This window comes from Lichenostomus cassidix, chromosome 4 (assembly GCF_008360975.1).
Source record: "Lichenostomus cassidix isolate B80296 chromosome 4, HeHo_3.0, whole genome shotgun sequence".
NCBI classification, from domain to species: Eukaryota; Metazoa; Chordata; class Aves; order Passeriformes; family Meliphagidae; genus Lichenostomus; species Lichenostomus cassidix.
The window spans coordinates 46,019,710-46,034,028 of NC_139484.1; the positions used below are offsets into that span (position 1 = coordinate 46,019,710).

At 35.3% G+C, this 14,319-nt stretch overlaps 1 protein-coding gene across 4 annotated transcripts in view; it reads left to right on the forward strand.

Annotated features, from left to right (window-relative positions):
- The window catches only part of CORIN (corin, serine peptidase), a 119,116-nt gene that overhangs the window by 12,209 nt on the left and 92,588 nt on the right, over positions 1 to 14,319 (forward strand). For 2 of the 4 annotated variants that reach the window (XM_085059026.1, XM_085059028.1), the window contains exons 2-3: positions 4,876 to 5,020; positions 11,974 to 12,417. In XM_085059026.1, coding sequence (XP_084915152.1) covers positions 4,876 to 5,020; positions 11,974 to 12,417 — 589 coding nt within the window. Of the gene's footprint in view, positions 1 to 357; positions 495 to 4,875; positions 5,021 to 11,973; positions 12,418 to 14,319 lie in introns of those variants that run through there. The other 2 variants (XM_085059027.1, XM_085059029.1) reach the window with 2 other exon arrangements.

Here is a 14,319-nt window from a genome sequence, read left to right on the forward strand (position 1 = left end):
TAATTTTTGCTCTGTAGCCATAAGAAGTGGGAACCATCTTCCTTAAATGGCAAAGGGAAAGTTATAACGGCTGGTATGGTCATGTCAGTCCAGTATCTAGAGAGTTAAGAGCAGCATCACAAGAGCTGATAAAAGTGCAGGAGTTGGCAACTGAGCACTGCTTTGGTATTAGAAGAGGAACAATATCAAGGATATGGAAAAAACTGCAGATAGTTTCCATAATCTTACATATTTTCCCTACATGAACTATTGCTTGACTGGATAGCAGATTCCTCAGTGGCATTATGAGAACTTCTACAAGGCCACCTGTTTACTGCCCCTAATGACATTCTTTCTGCATTCCGTGGTATTTGTCTTCTTTCCACTTCTTTCCAGTACAAACACTACATGGTGCTTTGGTGTATGGCTTGCTTGAGATATTTTAATGCTTCTGATCTAAGAGGTGTATTCTGCATTTCTGTGTAGAGACCCATAATGCACAGAAGATACTGACAGTAAGCAATTAGCCTTAATGATACTTCTTTATTGGGAGAACATCTGTTAGTTCTGTGGTGACAACAGCAGGAGATATTTTTATCGACTGCCTATAGTATGATTCAGGCTGTTTTACAGACTAGTAACTTAGATACTTTTAGTATCTAAAAGGAAAATTGCATGCTACCATAGGCTTTTCACCCATAAATCTTAATGTAATCTGTCATTTCTCTGCTTTAATATGACAGGCATGTTATTGAAATGACAGCCATGAGATCAGATTCTTTCCACATCTTGCAGAAAATGAGCTGTGAATTTTGGTCCAATGAATTTTTGGTCTTTCTGTAGTCAAATGGGACTACACACTTTTTTCCATCTTACTTTTTTTGGTGTCTGTGGTTCCAGAAAATAAACTGAGCAGTCTCATCCAGCAGTCCTAGATAAACCTAGAACTTTTTGAAGATCTGCACTGAAATCAGCTTAGAATTTCTTTATAGTCTATTTCCTTTATTGCAGTCATTACTGAAAGAGTGACATTCAGATAAGCAGTGGTTAACGAAATTTCATTAGGGACAGAATTTTTTAGCTGTAAGAAGAAATTATCTGATTTTTTAGACATCCTCTCTTCTGACTGTATTTTTGTTATATACAAAACCTGTTTGTATTAAAAGTAAATGACCTCTTGCCTTAAAAAACAAACAATCACATTTCCTAACTGTAGTGCATATAGTATTATTAAGTCAGAAAAATATTTTTTAAATTGAGTTTTCTAACAACAGTGGTAGGAAGAGAACTTGCACCAATATTCTTCAAGTATTGAGAATGTGTTTTGTCCAGTGCTGTAGATTTTTGGCTAAGTCTATTTTATGCTAAAATTTTCTGCATTTAGAGCTGATTTCTTTCATTTGGACCTTAAGGATTCTGCTTTTAAGTGTTCTTGTCCTTCATCTTGGAAAGGGAGATAAACATGTATCAAACAGGTATCTCAGTCTTTAAGAGAATGAGTCAGAGAAACTATTAACTACACAGAGAGTTGAGGGAGACTCATTTCTTACCTTGGCCACGAGCTTAGAAGCTTGAAGTGAGTCTTCGTGATGAATATAAGCATTTTGCACCTCTCTTTCCTTTTAAAGGCCCATTTTTATCTGAAGATTCCATTATTTATGTCTTTAGTCTACTATTTGTGCCCCTATTCCATTATTTATTAGAACTGAGAGAACAGAGCATGTCAGAGGTTTGTGCAGATACACTGTCATACCAGAGCACTTTAAGCTGGTGTATATATTCTTTGTGTATTGCAATAGTTAGTGGCAAGAGGAAAAGAAACACTATCAGGGAATATAGAAATAGTAGGTGTAATGCATTCATGTTTATCTATAGGACACATCATTACATTCTCATTGTTCATATAGGAACTAGTAGCACTATCTTTAGTTCATATTCATCACAGAAATTGATGGAAAAAACTCTTGTTGATGTTCAAGTGATGGAAAACTGGTAAAATTGGGAAACGGGAAAGATTAGGTTTATGCTTGCCTAGTCACTGATGTTGATTTAAACAGGTGTAGTGTTTTCATGAGGTCTTTTCCTGTAGAAGGAAAAATACAACATGCTGTTTAGTTGCCTAAAAATACTTACTTTGCTGTTCTACAGAACAAGTAATTCATGGTTTTAGAGAAACATGTCTTTAACAATAGAACATTCTTTTCTTGAGCAGTCACTGAAAGCAAATTTGGATACAACAGCCCATTTTAAAATCTGTGGCAGTAAGCTGTCAATACAAAGATTGAGATTTATTGCTCTCAGGAGTGGACAGGAAAGAAAATGTTTGATGTTCTCATTTAGTATTGAACATCTGTGTAAAGTAGTATTCACAACGCCAGTAGACTTTAGAAAACATTTCTCACAGAAACAGAGGATCACAAGAAGCTCACTGTTTTAATTAGCACACGTTTAATCTTTCTGCTAGGTTAACTCTAAGGCATATGTACAACAATGGTGGTTACTCTGCTCAGTTATACACCTGTGTTTGAGATTATTAAGATCTCATGTACCTCCAGAGTACTCCATATCACCCCCTCCTCACAAAAAGAGTCAAAAAGTGATGATGAATATAATTTTTGTATGCTTTTTCAATTGTTTGACAATACAATTTTGTTCTTTCTTGGTAAGTTTTTACTCCTAAGACAAACTCTTTGTCGAGTTATGGGTCAGAATTTACTTTGTATTACACTGGGTAGAGTTGGACACTTCTGCTTGGGACTTGTAAGAAGTGCATCTTGGTTGGGAGTCATTCCTTTCGGAAAATGAGCTGGATCTAAAATTTATTGATCTTGAAGAAACTAAGAATCAGCTCCTGAGTGCCCTGATGGCTGGGCTGTGTGGTGATGGTCCTTCTCCTTGTTGTCTGGCCCAGAAGAACTGTGTTCTTTTTTACAGAATATCATTATTTTGAGGGATGGCATGCTCTGATTTAAGAGGACTCTGTGTTCATGTGGTTGTGATACTCTAAAGTTTATATGTGTGTGGATGTTTTAGATGTCACTTGTGGATAAGGGCACTAATTAAGCTGAGATATCCTGAAATCCTGGTTTGAAAGATATGCAACTTCTGAATAAGCTGTTGCTTAAGAAAAACACTTCTGACAACCACTTAACTCTCTCCAATATTATTTATATTTCTCTTGTTGTGGAAAATGAGGATCAGATTGCAGACCTTGTCATCTCATCCAGGCTGTTTCAATAGACAGAGCTACCACTGTTTATTCTCATCCTGAGCTGGCTGTTTCAGATGTTCAGATAAATACAACATCTTTAAACTTACCATCCTGCTTGCTAGATAAACATAGTGTTAGGACTGTGTTGAGACTGAATCACTGGAATTAGGAGGGAGATTATCAAGTGAGATACTACTAGCAGCTCTCACCATACCAGTACCATTTGCATTTTCTATGTTAATGTCTTTACTTTGAACAGTGGAAGTAGGAAAAGAAGTCACATGGGACACTGCACTGGATGAGTGTCAGAGTTAGATGCCATGATGCTTAGCAGTCAGAAAAGATACATACAACTTCACAAATGCAGTTTTAGTTTCTGCTGTCTGTAGATGGTCTGCAGTGTCTAGTAACCATGGGTATCAGGAGAAGTTGATAATTCTAATATCAGCAAGCAAAGTTTCGTTCCAGATAGTCTTTGTACCATGCTGGGACAAGAGACATTGCAGAATGATGGAAAATTATTCTGCAAATGCCTACAGTCTTCTCAGTCAAGGCAGTAAATGGCCAGTGAGGTTGTGGGTGGTATAAATCCAATCCTTTGCAGCAATTCCTTAATAAATAGTTCAGCTTCCTTTTGTGCCAGTCAGTCTGATAAGCTCCTCTCTACAGAAAGGCACATTCAGCAGAGCCAGCCAAAGGGATAACACACAGAGAGTGGCATTTAAATGACTGATATTTTTTATGTTGTAGACCTCAGTCTCTCGAGGTTCTTTGGGGAGAGGCTGTCAGGGTAATGGATGCATTTACTCTTGTGTCCTGTCATGAGCAACTTTGATGTGATTGATCTTCCTGACAAAGAGGATAAACTATTAGTCATCCTTTGGGAAGACACTGTCTGGAATTAATAATCCTATCATCTAGTTTCACCTTATTATAGGAAAATTTGGGGTTTTTTTAGTCAATTTCAAATAAAGGGGCATTGACTTCATAACAGTTTCAGCCTTGCTCTTAAATATTAATTTGGAAGTTTGTTTTTGTTTCTCTTTAAAAAGTATGACATTTCTCCAGTATATGAGATCACAGTCTTAATGGAGTTAGGATTAAAAAATATAAAATACGTATTTAGGATTTTGCAAGGGTCTGAGTTTTTGTGCTTTGTGCAGCTCAATGGAATTCAGAAAATAGTTTTTCTCTGTTCTTTTGTATTTCTTTCATAGAACAGGAAATTTGATTTGCAAACTACAGAATACTGCACTAAGTTATAATTTTATAAACTAATTAAATCAGACAGCATTGTTGTGCATAATAAGTCTTCTACTGTCACTTAAAACAAAGATTATAATAGTGCCTTGATTTGTTAATAAAAGAAACAAGAACATGGAGTTCTTGAATAATGGATTTTTATAAATTATAAAATAATCCGTATTTAGCCTTATTCCTTTAGTTTATTATGTATTTTACATTTTTTTCAAATGAAATGCCTATCCAACTTCCAGTTCATCAGAAATGTTTAGGCATTTCAATGAAGCTGTAAGTCTGTGGATATTGAGTAAAGTTAATTAAATTATGTGGATGGCACTAGACTGTCCACCAGAAAGAAAGTTTACATACAACTTGCTGCTGTTAAAAAAAAAAGGATTTATTAATGGTCACTAGAGTGATAAAACTGCTTTTTTGTTTTTCAGGTCTTGGGAACAGATGAGGATAATATGGGGGATGGTTGCTCTCAGAAACTGGCTTCTGCCAAGTTCCTTCGACTTTTGCTCCTGATACTGATTCCATGCATCTGTGCCCTTATCCTTTTGCTGGTGATCCTGCTTACCTTTGTAGGTGAGTGCTTTTTTAATTAAGGAGACACTTTTTGAATCAAGGAGACTAAAGCTAAGGCTACATTCTCAAGTGCTAATATAATTCTGGACATTAAACATATATCTTACATAGCACACCTACCTAACAAAGGAATCTACCTAGTGACTGTTGCAGAGAAATAAATATGCTATTTAGATTTATATCTTTAAGAAAAAATTAAAGTATTGATTTTCTGATTTTCCCAAGGTAGACTTTTGAGGAACACACTATCTTGAACACGTAGGACGTAGATAATTTTCAGCAGTCATTTTTCAAGTACAAAATAGATTTTTGTTATAACTTTAGATCACTTTATGTCACACATTCATATGCAAATGTGATTAGGTGAAATTTAATTTATCAATAGCCACAAATTTTTGTGAACAGCATACAAAATACTCCTGTTTAGCTAAGGAAAATTATGTTCATTTCTTCTACATATGAAATATGTATCAATGCACAACCCCAAATATGTTTTGTGGAAACTGGTTCAAGGCATATTAGATTTCATAAAGGCTTAGTCTGTTAAGTAATTTTGTGCGTATGTTTTACATAATTAAAAGGTGCTCATTTATTATCATAAATTTTTTAAAAAGTCTTCCCTTTGTTACATTTAGAGAAGCTGACATATCATTAAATTGCTTCAACTACAACATAGAAAAGACAGTAATACTAGGTTAAACCATTATTTTTTTAGAAAAATAAAAGAAAAAAATTTGCTTTCAGTGCTGATTGGTTTTGGGATTTTTGTGTTTTTCTTTTCGTTAGTAAGAATATTTTCTAGTTGAGCTTCTTTAAGTACTTCAGAAGCACATCTGAAACAAGTGGGGTAATGTATCCAGTATGCAGATATACAGATATAAATCTATTTTCCTATTTTAAAGACTCCAATTTCAGTACACAACAGTCAGTCAAACAGCAAGCATAGGAAGAAACTAAACATGTCTCAAAAGCACTGTCAAAATCTGCACAACTTAGATCTGTTTTCTCAATTCAGTCTGTAAAGGATATGCAACAAGACATAGCAGGCCTGTTCTTTTCATTTAGTTTAAGTTAAGGAAGTAAAAAAACCCCAAAGCTAGTGAATGCTATGATTGACAAGTAAGTCTCGGGTTGTATCTCTGAGCTAAGAAAGATAGATTTCCTTGTTTTAAGATCAAGGAAGTCTTGCAATTAGGAAATACGGAGCCATTAAATTTGCTTTCCTTATGTTTAGCATTCCATTTGTATCTTTCATATCCTCTGCCCTAGATTTTTGTTCTTTGGTGAGAAAGCAGATAAAGAAGCAGGTGTATTTACATCAGCTCTACTCAGTTGCCTCCTGAGGCATGTATCGACCTGTCATTAAAATGTATGAAACCCTCTGAGAAATGGGGTCTGTTCTGATCCTACCTACATGGCAAAAATAGTGACTATCTTCTCTAAAGTCAATGTAATTACTGTAGGGTAAAGAATAAGGCTTGGTGTTATAACCCAAGTCTAAAACTGGTAAAGGTCCCTTCAGAAGCATCTTTTGAATTAACCTATTGTAATTCAGTATTCTTCTCAGCAGCTTCTATTTTCAGTGCATTGATAGTCTAGAAAAAAATATATTTGATGACCAGAATGAACTAAATGAATTTTGTGGCTATATTTAAAGTGTGTGTAATATATTGTAGTCTGTTTTAGTTACTGAGAACATACTACATCAAGAATAGTACTTCATATGCATTTCAGGTTGATGATAACTGAATTCTAATATTGGAATGAAGTCTTACAGTGTAAGAAATAAGTTGATAGTAGTGACCGGCTAATAAAAATTGTTTAATATATAGGAAATCATGTTTTTACTTTTTTTCACAAAACAGAGCAGTTAGATTCTGTGGTTGTCATTCTAGTATCTTTCACTGGTGCATAAAACATAAGTAGAAAGCTCCAGTATATAGTTTAGAACCTTACAAACTTATTTGATTTGACTTTAGTAATTAACTCATAAGGAAATTAGACCTTTTATATTTTGCTAGAAAATACTTTATTTCCTGTGGTAAATTTTTAGGTAATTATTCTTTTCCTTCTGTAATATTTTTTAATTAAGGCATATACACATGAAAAAATGTGCATGCACCTGAGAACCTTTCTATGCATTTTCCTTACATCACTTTTGTTGCCTGCACGTCATTGCAAGCTCTGACGTTGGAGAAACGGAAAAGTTGGTGTGGGTGGAAGGAGACATGAAGAGCAGTACAGTTATATGGTAGTAATGGGGAATATCCTACTTGAGGTGTCATGGAGCCTTGTTTTCAGAATATGACATTAATCAATCTTTGAAAAATTAGTTATTAGCCAAGTATTCAAGACCCAAAGCCTTGAAAAAGTAATTCTGTTAGAACTGTGTACAAAGGAAAGACAAAGCAAATTGTCAGTAGAGATGCACTTTATTTTGAATAAAGATACAAGATATGTGCTTATCAACCTGTAGAAGCAAACTTTGTAAGGAATAAACATTCTTTTTCTTTAAATAAACACAGAAAGTGTTACAAACCACTTGAAACACAGTCTTTAAAAAGTCCTTCCTATGCTAATAAGCATTATACCAAATTAAATTTTTTTGGATTGTATGATAATTGGTTCCCAATGCAGTTATTTTTCTGGGAAAGCAAAATGCTTTATAGTTACAGTTCCACAAAGGAAAAAAAAAAAAGAAAGAAAGAAAGGAAGGAAAAGGAAAGAAAGAAGAAAAGAAAGAGATCAGGATAAAGTTTATTACTGCAGGTCAACTGATGTGCAATTGTTTGGTGTACTATGGGACTGTCCCAGTATCAGGGATGTGCCCATGTCTCCAGGTTGCAGAGTCACAGGTAGAGACTCTGCAGGAGAAATCTCAGTTTGTATGTTGTGACCAGTTGTAGTAGTGAACCAGTGCTTTATTTCCTTTGCAATTGCCTCATCCATTATCCATGCCTTGGTAGGCTCCTTTGCTCTATTTCATTAGCTTTTAAACAGACTTTGGTCTTTTTGAGCTTTCCTGCTCTGACCTGCTAGAAATCTGCCACAGTTTACACTGCCAAAATCTCAATTTTATAGTGTGGATAGTGTCACTATTTCTTAGATCTCTTAACTGTCCATTTTTAAATGAACTATCCATTATTTAAAACCTCTCCGTATTTAAGCAAAATATTAATTCCCAAAAAATTAACAACAACTGGAAAACAATCAGTAAAACTGCTGGTAAAGCATTGGTTTGAACTGAATGAGTCTGGTCCCAGTACTTCTGTTTTGTGCCAAGCACAATGAAGGCTAGCATACTGTATGTTTGTGTCATCTGGACATGTCCAGCTGTAGCTGGAGGCACAAATGGTTACGTCTATTTCTCAACTAATTTACTATCTGGCTTATGATTTACTATCTACAGCTCTTATATTCTTCCTCTAAGTCTGAAGAATAGTTGAATATAGTGTGCCTGCATACATGAATAAAATGCATGTTCTGTATTTGTTGTATGGCTGTTAGCAAACATTGATAGAGAGTAATTAATTTCTCTTCACTGAAGAGATTAAAAAAGAACTGATTATTTTAAAGCATCACTCTGTTTTCTTAGGTATCTTGAAATTTAAACGTAGATGCTATAAAAACATCTCCAGTAAGCTTAATTTAAGATTTAAGATATACAATAGTGTTTTTAGGGAGGGAGGGGGAAGGATGAGAATCAAAGCAAGTGGGAGCCCAAATCAGAGAGTGGACTCAGCAGCCCAGAATAAAGTGACTAAATTCACTATGTTGCATTGGTAAAAGGAGTGGATAGGAGGAAAATGTGGGGGAAGAACGAGGTGACTCAGGAAGGTGACCCAAAACTCTTTACATTCTAAGTGGAAACAGAGTTTATTATCTAGAGCTAGCCAAAGGGGAATGCCAGAGGTCTCCGCCTGCCTCCCTCAAGGGTGTGTGTGCCTGAGCCAGGCTCATGTTAAATTTTAATACTAGTCGTCAGCTGAGATGATTCCATTAGAAAGTCCTTTTCGGTAGAAGAGGTTCATTGTGTGGTCCCCCTCTTAAGAGGAGGAGCTGTTAACACTAGGAAACTGTGAAAAAAGAACAAAAAATGCTATTGTTGGAAAGATGGGTTGAAGAAGCAAAGAAGCGTTTGAGGATTTCAGTGAAAGAAGTAAATGTGGCATTATGGCAGTGATAGACATAGCTATTATTTGTTGTTCCAGAAAAAGAATTAAGTAAGTCTGAATGAGAAGAGGATAGAATCCAGGGAGTAACTTCAATACTTTGCTTCACAGTATTTATTTGGCCACTGTATAAACTAAAGATGGTTTTCAAACATATTTCAAGGGTTTACCTGTCTTGTAATGTATTGCCTCCTATTCTGCTGAGTGAGTGATATATAAATAGCTAATAATTTTAACTTTCATTTTCAATCATTATAGCTCTTAGGGACCAATGCTCTCATAATAGCTCTTTAGGACCAATGCTTCACAGACTTTCTATTTTTATGCTGAGTGGAGGAGAAGAGACAAGTCTAGGGGGGAGGAGAGACAATGTGAAAAAAAGCCTTAAGCTATTCTTGAATTGTGGAAAAATACTATGCACTTTTCCAAAGGAGTTAAAAAAGCTTGTATTAACTTTTTGAAAACTGTAAGAAAAACTAGTAAAGTTTGAAACTTGAAACAAAGTAGGCTTCTGAATTACAGAGATTTGGAACTTTATTTGGACACAAATATCTGGCATCCAAATAAAGCTACATGTAAGTGAGCACAATTTCTGTGCACAGCCACTCACTCTTCCTTAAACTTTAGCAAATCATCTTAATACTGGTCCCTATTTGTGAAACTGCAGCAGATACATTCTTCTCATTTGGTCCGACCAGAGGACTCAAGCAAAAAAATTGCTACTTAAATGATTTGCAGGTGGGAGATTTTTAGTTGCTTCTGTAAAGTGCACACAATAAATTCCTCCAACCCCAGTGATATGTATGAACATTTGCTGGTAGAAAACCAGAAGACTTAACATTTATATTAAGTTTCCCTGGGTTTGTCCAGTAGAAGTTAGACATAAAGATTTACTCATGGCTAGTGACATTGAAGCCAAACCAATCCAGCCTGGATAAATGAGGATATAGTAAATCTCAAATGGTAACTGTTTCATTGAAACTCATTATATTTCAGGAATTTCACAAGTTTTTCTTGCTGTTTGCATTTGCTATAAAGGTTACTCAGTGAAAAAGAAAATGCTGAAATTGCCCCTTCTCAGCTGTTCTAGTTCGTTCTTCTTCCTACCTATAAAGCTTTCCAACCCAAAGTCACTTCAGACTGTAACTGGAAGTTGGATTCTTCTGGCAGTTCTAGTTACTTGTAGCTGTGATTAATAAACATTTCGTCCTGCCCAGTCCTCGAATTTCAGACCAGTCAGCTGATTTGTTCTAGCTGCAGAGTGCATGAAGTAGTGAGAAGAGAAATTCAGTAACAGGATCAGGCTCAGGATACCCTCTGGAGCTGTGTGTGGTGCCTGGGGTTGGCAGTGGGGTGGGTTTGTCTGGTGAAAGAGCCTGGGGTGATGGGAGATGTACAAGGACTGACTGAGAGGCGATGGTGCAACCAGCTGTTTTGGTAAATGCAATAACCAAACTGAAAACCAAGTCTAGGAGAGATGGTGGTGGGTGTGTGTGCACTTAGGAGTCAGAATCACAGAAAGATCATCTAATTCCAGTCGCCCTGCCACGTGGGGTTCATCTGTACCAAGCAGCTAATGAAGGATCAAATTCATATGAAGAAAAGTTATTAACAGTTTCAATTGTTGCCAATGTACTTAGAAACATTTGGGAGACTTTATGTTTTGAGGATTACTTTTTTTTTTTTTAAATAATCAAGTCTAGATGAACTGTGTTTATTGTGATTGTTAAGCTCTTTTACAGGACTAGTCAGTGGCAAAAATTGCTTTTGTTATTTACAAAAAACTTCTCACATTGTGATACATAATGGTGCTTCTCTTCCTGCCCTAAGTATGACTCTAATATATTTGGTTAAAAATATGAGATAAAATTCATAGTTTTATTATAGATAACTAAGTTATATGTTCTATATATGTTTAAGATATCTTCTTTATTATTTGGATTAATGGTTAAAGATTGATTCTCTTACTATGTAAATTCCTGATGCTTGTGGGATACATCTGCTTACTGTTATGTAGCTGTTTTGATTTGTGAATTATTATTACTTGCAAATATTCAACACTTACAATTAAGCAAAGTCTGTTTTTGTCTATAATATAAATAATATAAATAATATAAATAATAAGTGATCAAAAAATAAAGCCAGCAAGCGATTAAAGTTTTAGATAACAAGTATGTTTAAAATCCAGTATCAGAGAAGAATGACAAAGAACTCATGGGCCTATATTTAACAGTGGTAGTTAAATTACATAATCCTATATAGAAAAAAACAGTACCTCTTCCAATTTTGCAAATTAGTGAATATGAAATACATTATAAATGTATTGGTTCCCTTGAAGCTTCAGAACTGGATTTCTGGAGATTGTGGTACTATGAAAACAAGAGATAATGCAATTTAAAAGGAGAACAAAGATAATAGTATCTGTCTTGTTACCACAATAAATAGAATGAATGCATGTTAGAGCTCCTTGAAATTGCATTCTGTAGTTTTAAACATGTAAGTATTCAGTGACATACTATATATAAGATTAAAACCTTTTAAGCTCATGGAACATTTGATTCTCTATTTATCCTACAGCAGACATAGCTTATATTTTATGTGCTACTGTTATTTTGTTGCTACATAAAATTCTTAAATTTAGTTATCTTTAATTTTAACTTTGAAATAAAAATACTTTTTAAATCTGTGTCATTATTTTTATTATTAATTTTCCAAAACAAATTGGTAACTCTTATTCTTCCAGGTGATGGTAATTTTGGTGGTTTTTTCCCTCTCTTCCAGGAGTGCTAGAAAAAACATGCTTTTATTCAAATGGAAGTGAGAGCCTCACAGCTAATGGTGACTTTGATGATCTTTTGCCAAACATGGTTGAAAATAGTTCCAAGACTGATCCCATAGTGGATTTCAGCACACAGCCCTCTTCCTGGACCAGCACACCGTCATCCCACATTGACCAAATGAACAAGAACTCTAATATACTTAGAGAGTCTTTCCAGGAAAATGCTTTTGCTCTCCCAACACAAGCCACAGCGCTCAATCATCAGCCTGCCAATGACACTGCTTTGGCAGAGGGCTCTGAAAACAACACCCCGTTGTTTGCCACGGCAGAGGAGGTGACTTTGTGGTCTACAGATGCTTCTTTTAACAACACAGAGAGGATGACCACTCTGCCAATATTAAGTCCTACCCGTTCATCTGTGTCACAAAAACTGGATCATAAAAAAAGTAAGTTTATATTTTATTTGGCTCCATAATTCTGACTCAAAAACTACAGAGCATACTGTTGGCATGCTTCTCAGTGTGTTCCTGTGAGGTCTAAGGAATGTGTCCCTCTTGATAATTAATTTTGTTTACATTTTGTTTACAGTCCATGTTGCAATCAACTTGTTTCTTATCAGAACATTTGTTCAACCTGTTAAGGAAGATGCAGTAAATTCTCTCAGTAGGACAACTTACAATACATTCTTCAATTGTTGATAATCACGCTTACCAAGGCTGGAAATGAGTTACTGCAGTTACTAAGTTTGTAGACTTTATATTCTGTGTTTCTTAAAACTGTGTATGTGGCAAGTACATTCCTGATCTTGGGATGGAATCACAGTTACAATTTTTTCTATCTTACTGGATAAATTCTTCTCGAATTTGAAGCAGTTTTTCCTATGTAGCAATAAAGTTCCAGTTGCATTTTTGAAAGAGAGTAACAACAATTAACTGGGATCAGGACTTCTTTTTAATTTGTTTGATTACAAAGGTAGGTGCATTTTATTAATGTCATAGCAAACGTTACTGATTCACCATGTTGGTGGTAGTGAAGGATTCCCTGACACTGCTTTGCTAACAACTGGAACATAAGGGTACCATATTAAAATGAATCTGTTTCTCTGGAACTGCTTATCATTGATTTTTTCTTAATCCCACCAGAGCACAAAGCAAAAAGTATTCCAGGTCAGAGAAAAAACTTAATGTAAGTCATTGATTAATCAGTATTTTTTTCTCTCCCCTAGATGGTAGTGACTTCTCAGGGTATTTGAATGGTGCAGGCTTTTTGTAGGTTCTGTTTGCTAAATTATTCTTATACAGATTTCTGTCTCCTTCTCCCCCTGTACCCCAAACTCAAAATAAATGTATATAAATGCACACTTGAATTCTATTAGTAGTTCATTTATTTACTTCTTTTGGCAGCTTGGCTAATTATCACTGTGCCAAGGAACAGAATGAAAGCATAGTGTGCTACAGTACAAATATTTTCATCATTATATTTGAGATACCTGAAATTCCAAGAATCATAGATGAAAGAGTGTAGAGCCCTTTTGCCTTTTCTTATCATGTGTGAATAAACTCTTTCGAGATGCATATAATATGCATATGTAATATGCTGATGTGTGTGTGGGACATGATATTTTTCCCTACTACTGTGTTAATGCAGGGACAGCAGTACAGTGACTCAGGACAGCCTTATGTCTGGATTTCTAATATTTTAAATATTTGAGGTTTGGTATTATACAGAGAGGCACTTTTAGGACTTCCCATGTATGTGTTCTATTCCGGTAAGTGCAGTTCATTCCAACAGCAGTATGACTGTGTGTACATTCGGGAGGTGTGACTACTTGGAATTCTATTGTGGCATCATTTTTTCTGTGTAAAGAGAAAAGGATAAAAGGTTTTCAAAGACAAATTTGGAATACCACCAGTTTCTATAAAAAACTTCCACAACTACAAAAGAAATCCCATCCCAAACTGAGGTACTTTGCTCATCAGAAACATGGGGATATAGTATGTTACTAACCAATTCCCTCACACTCTTTGATTCTACTTTCAAGTGTTTTGCTTATCTGTATTCACGGGGATATTGTCTTAATTCTGTGTGTAGGTACATTAAAAAAGAACTTACATTTTAAGAATCCAGAAGAATTTGATCTCATGATAACTGTGTGTTCCCATGGCTCCAAGGCACGGAGGACTAGAAAGCACAAAGTGCTACTCCCTTTCTTGTCCTGGCCTTTGCAAATTAACTCCTTATATTCGTCTTTAGTCTCTTTGATCTCTCTTTTTCCACTAAGCTTGCTTCTTGGAGAAAACCCTATGGCAACACAGAACATGGTCTGATGTTCACAGGAAGTTCTTATG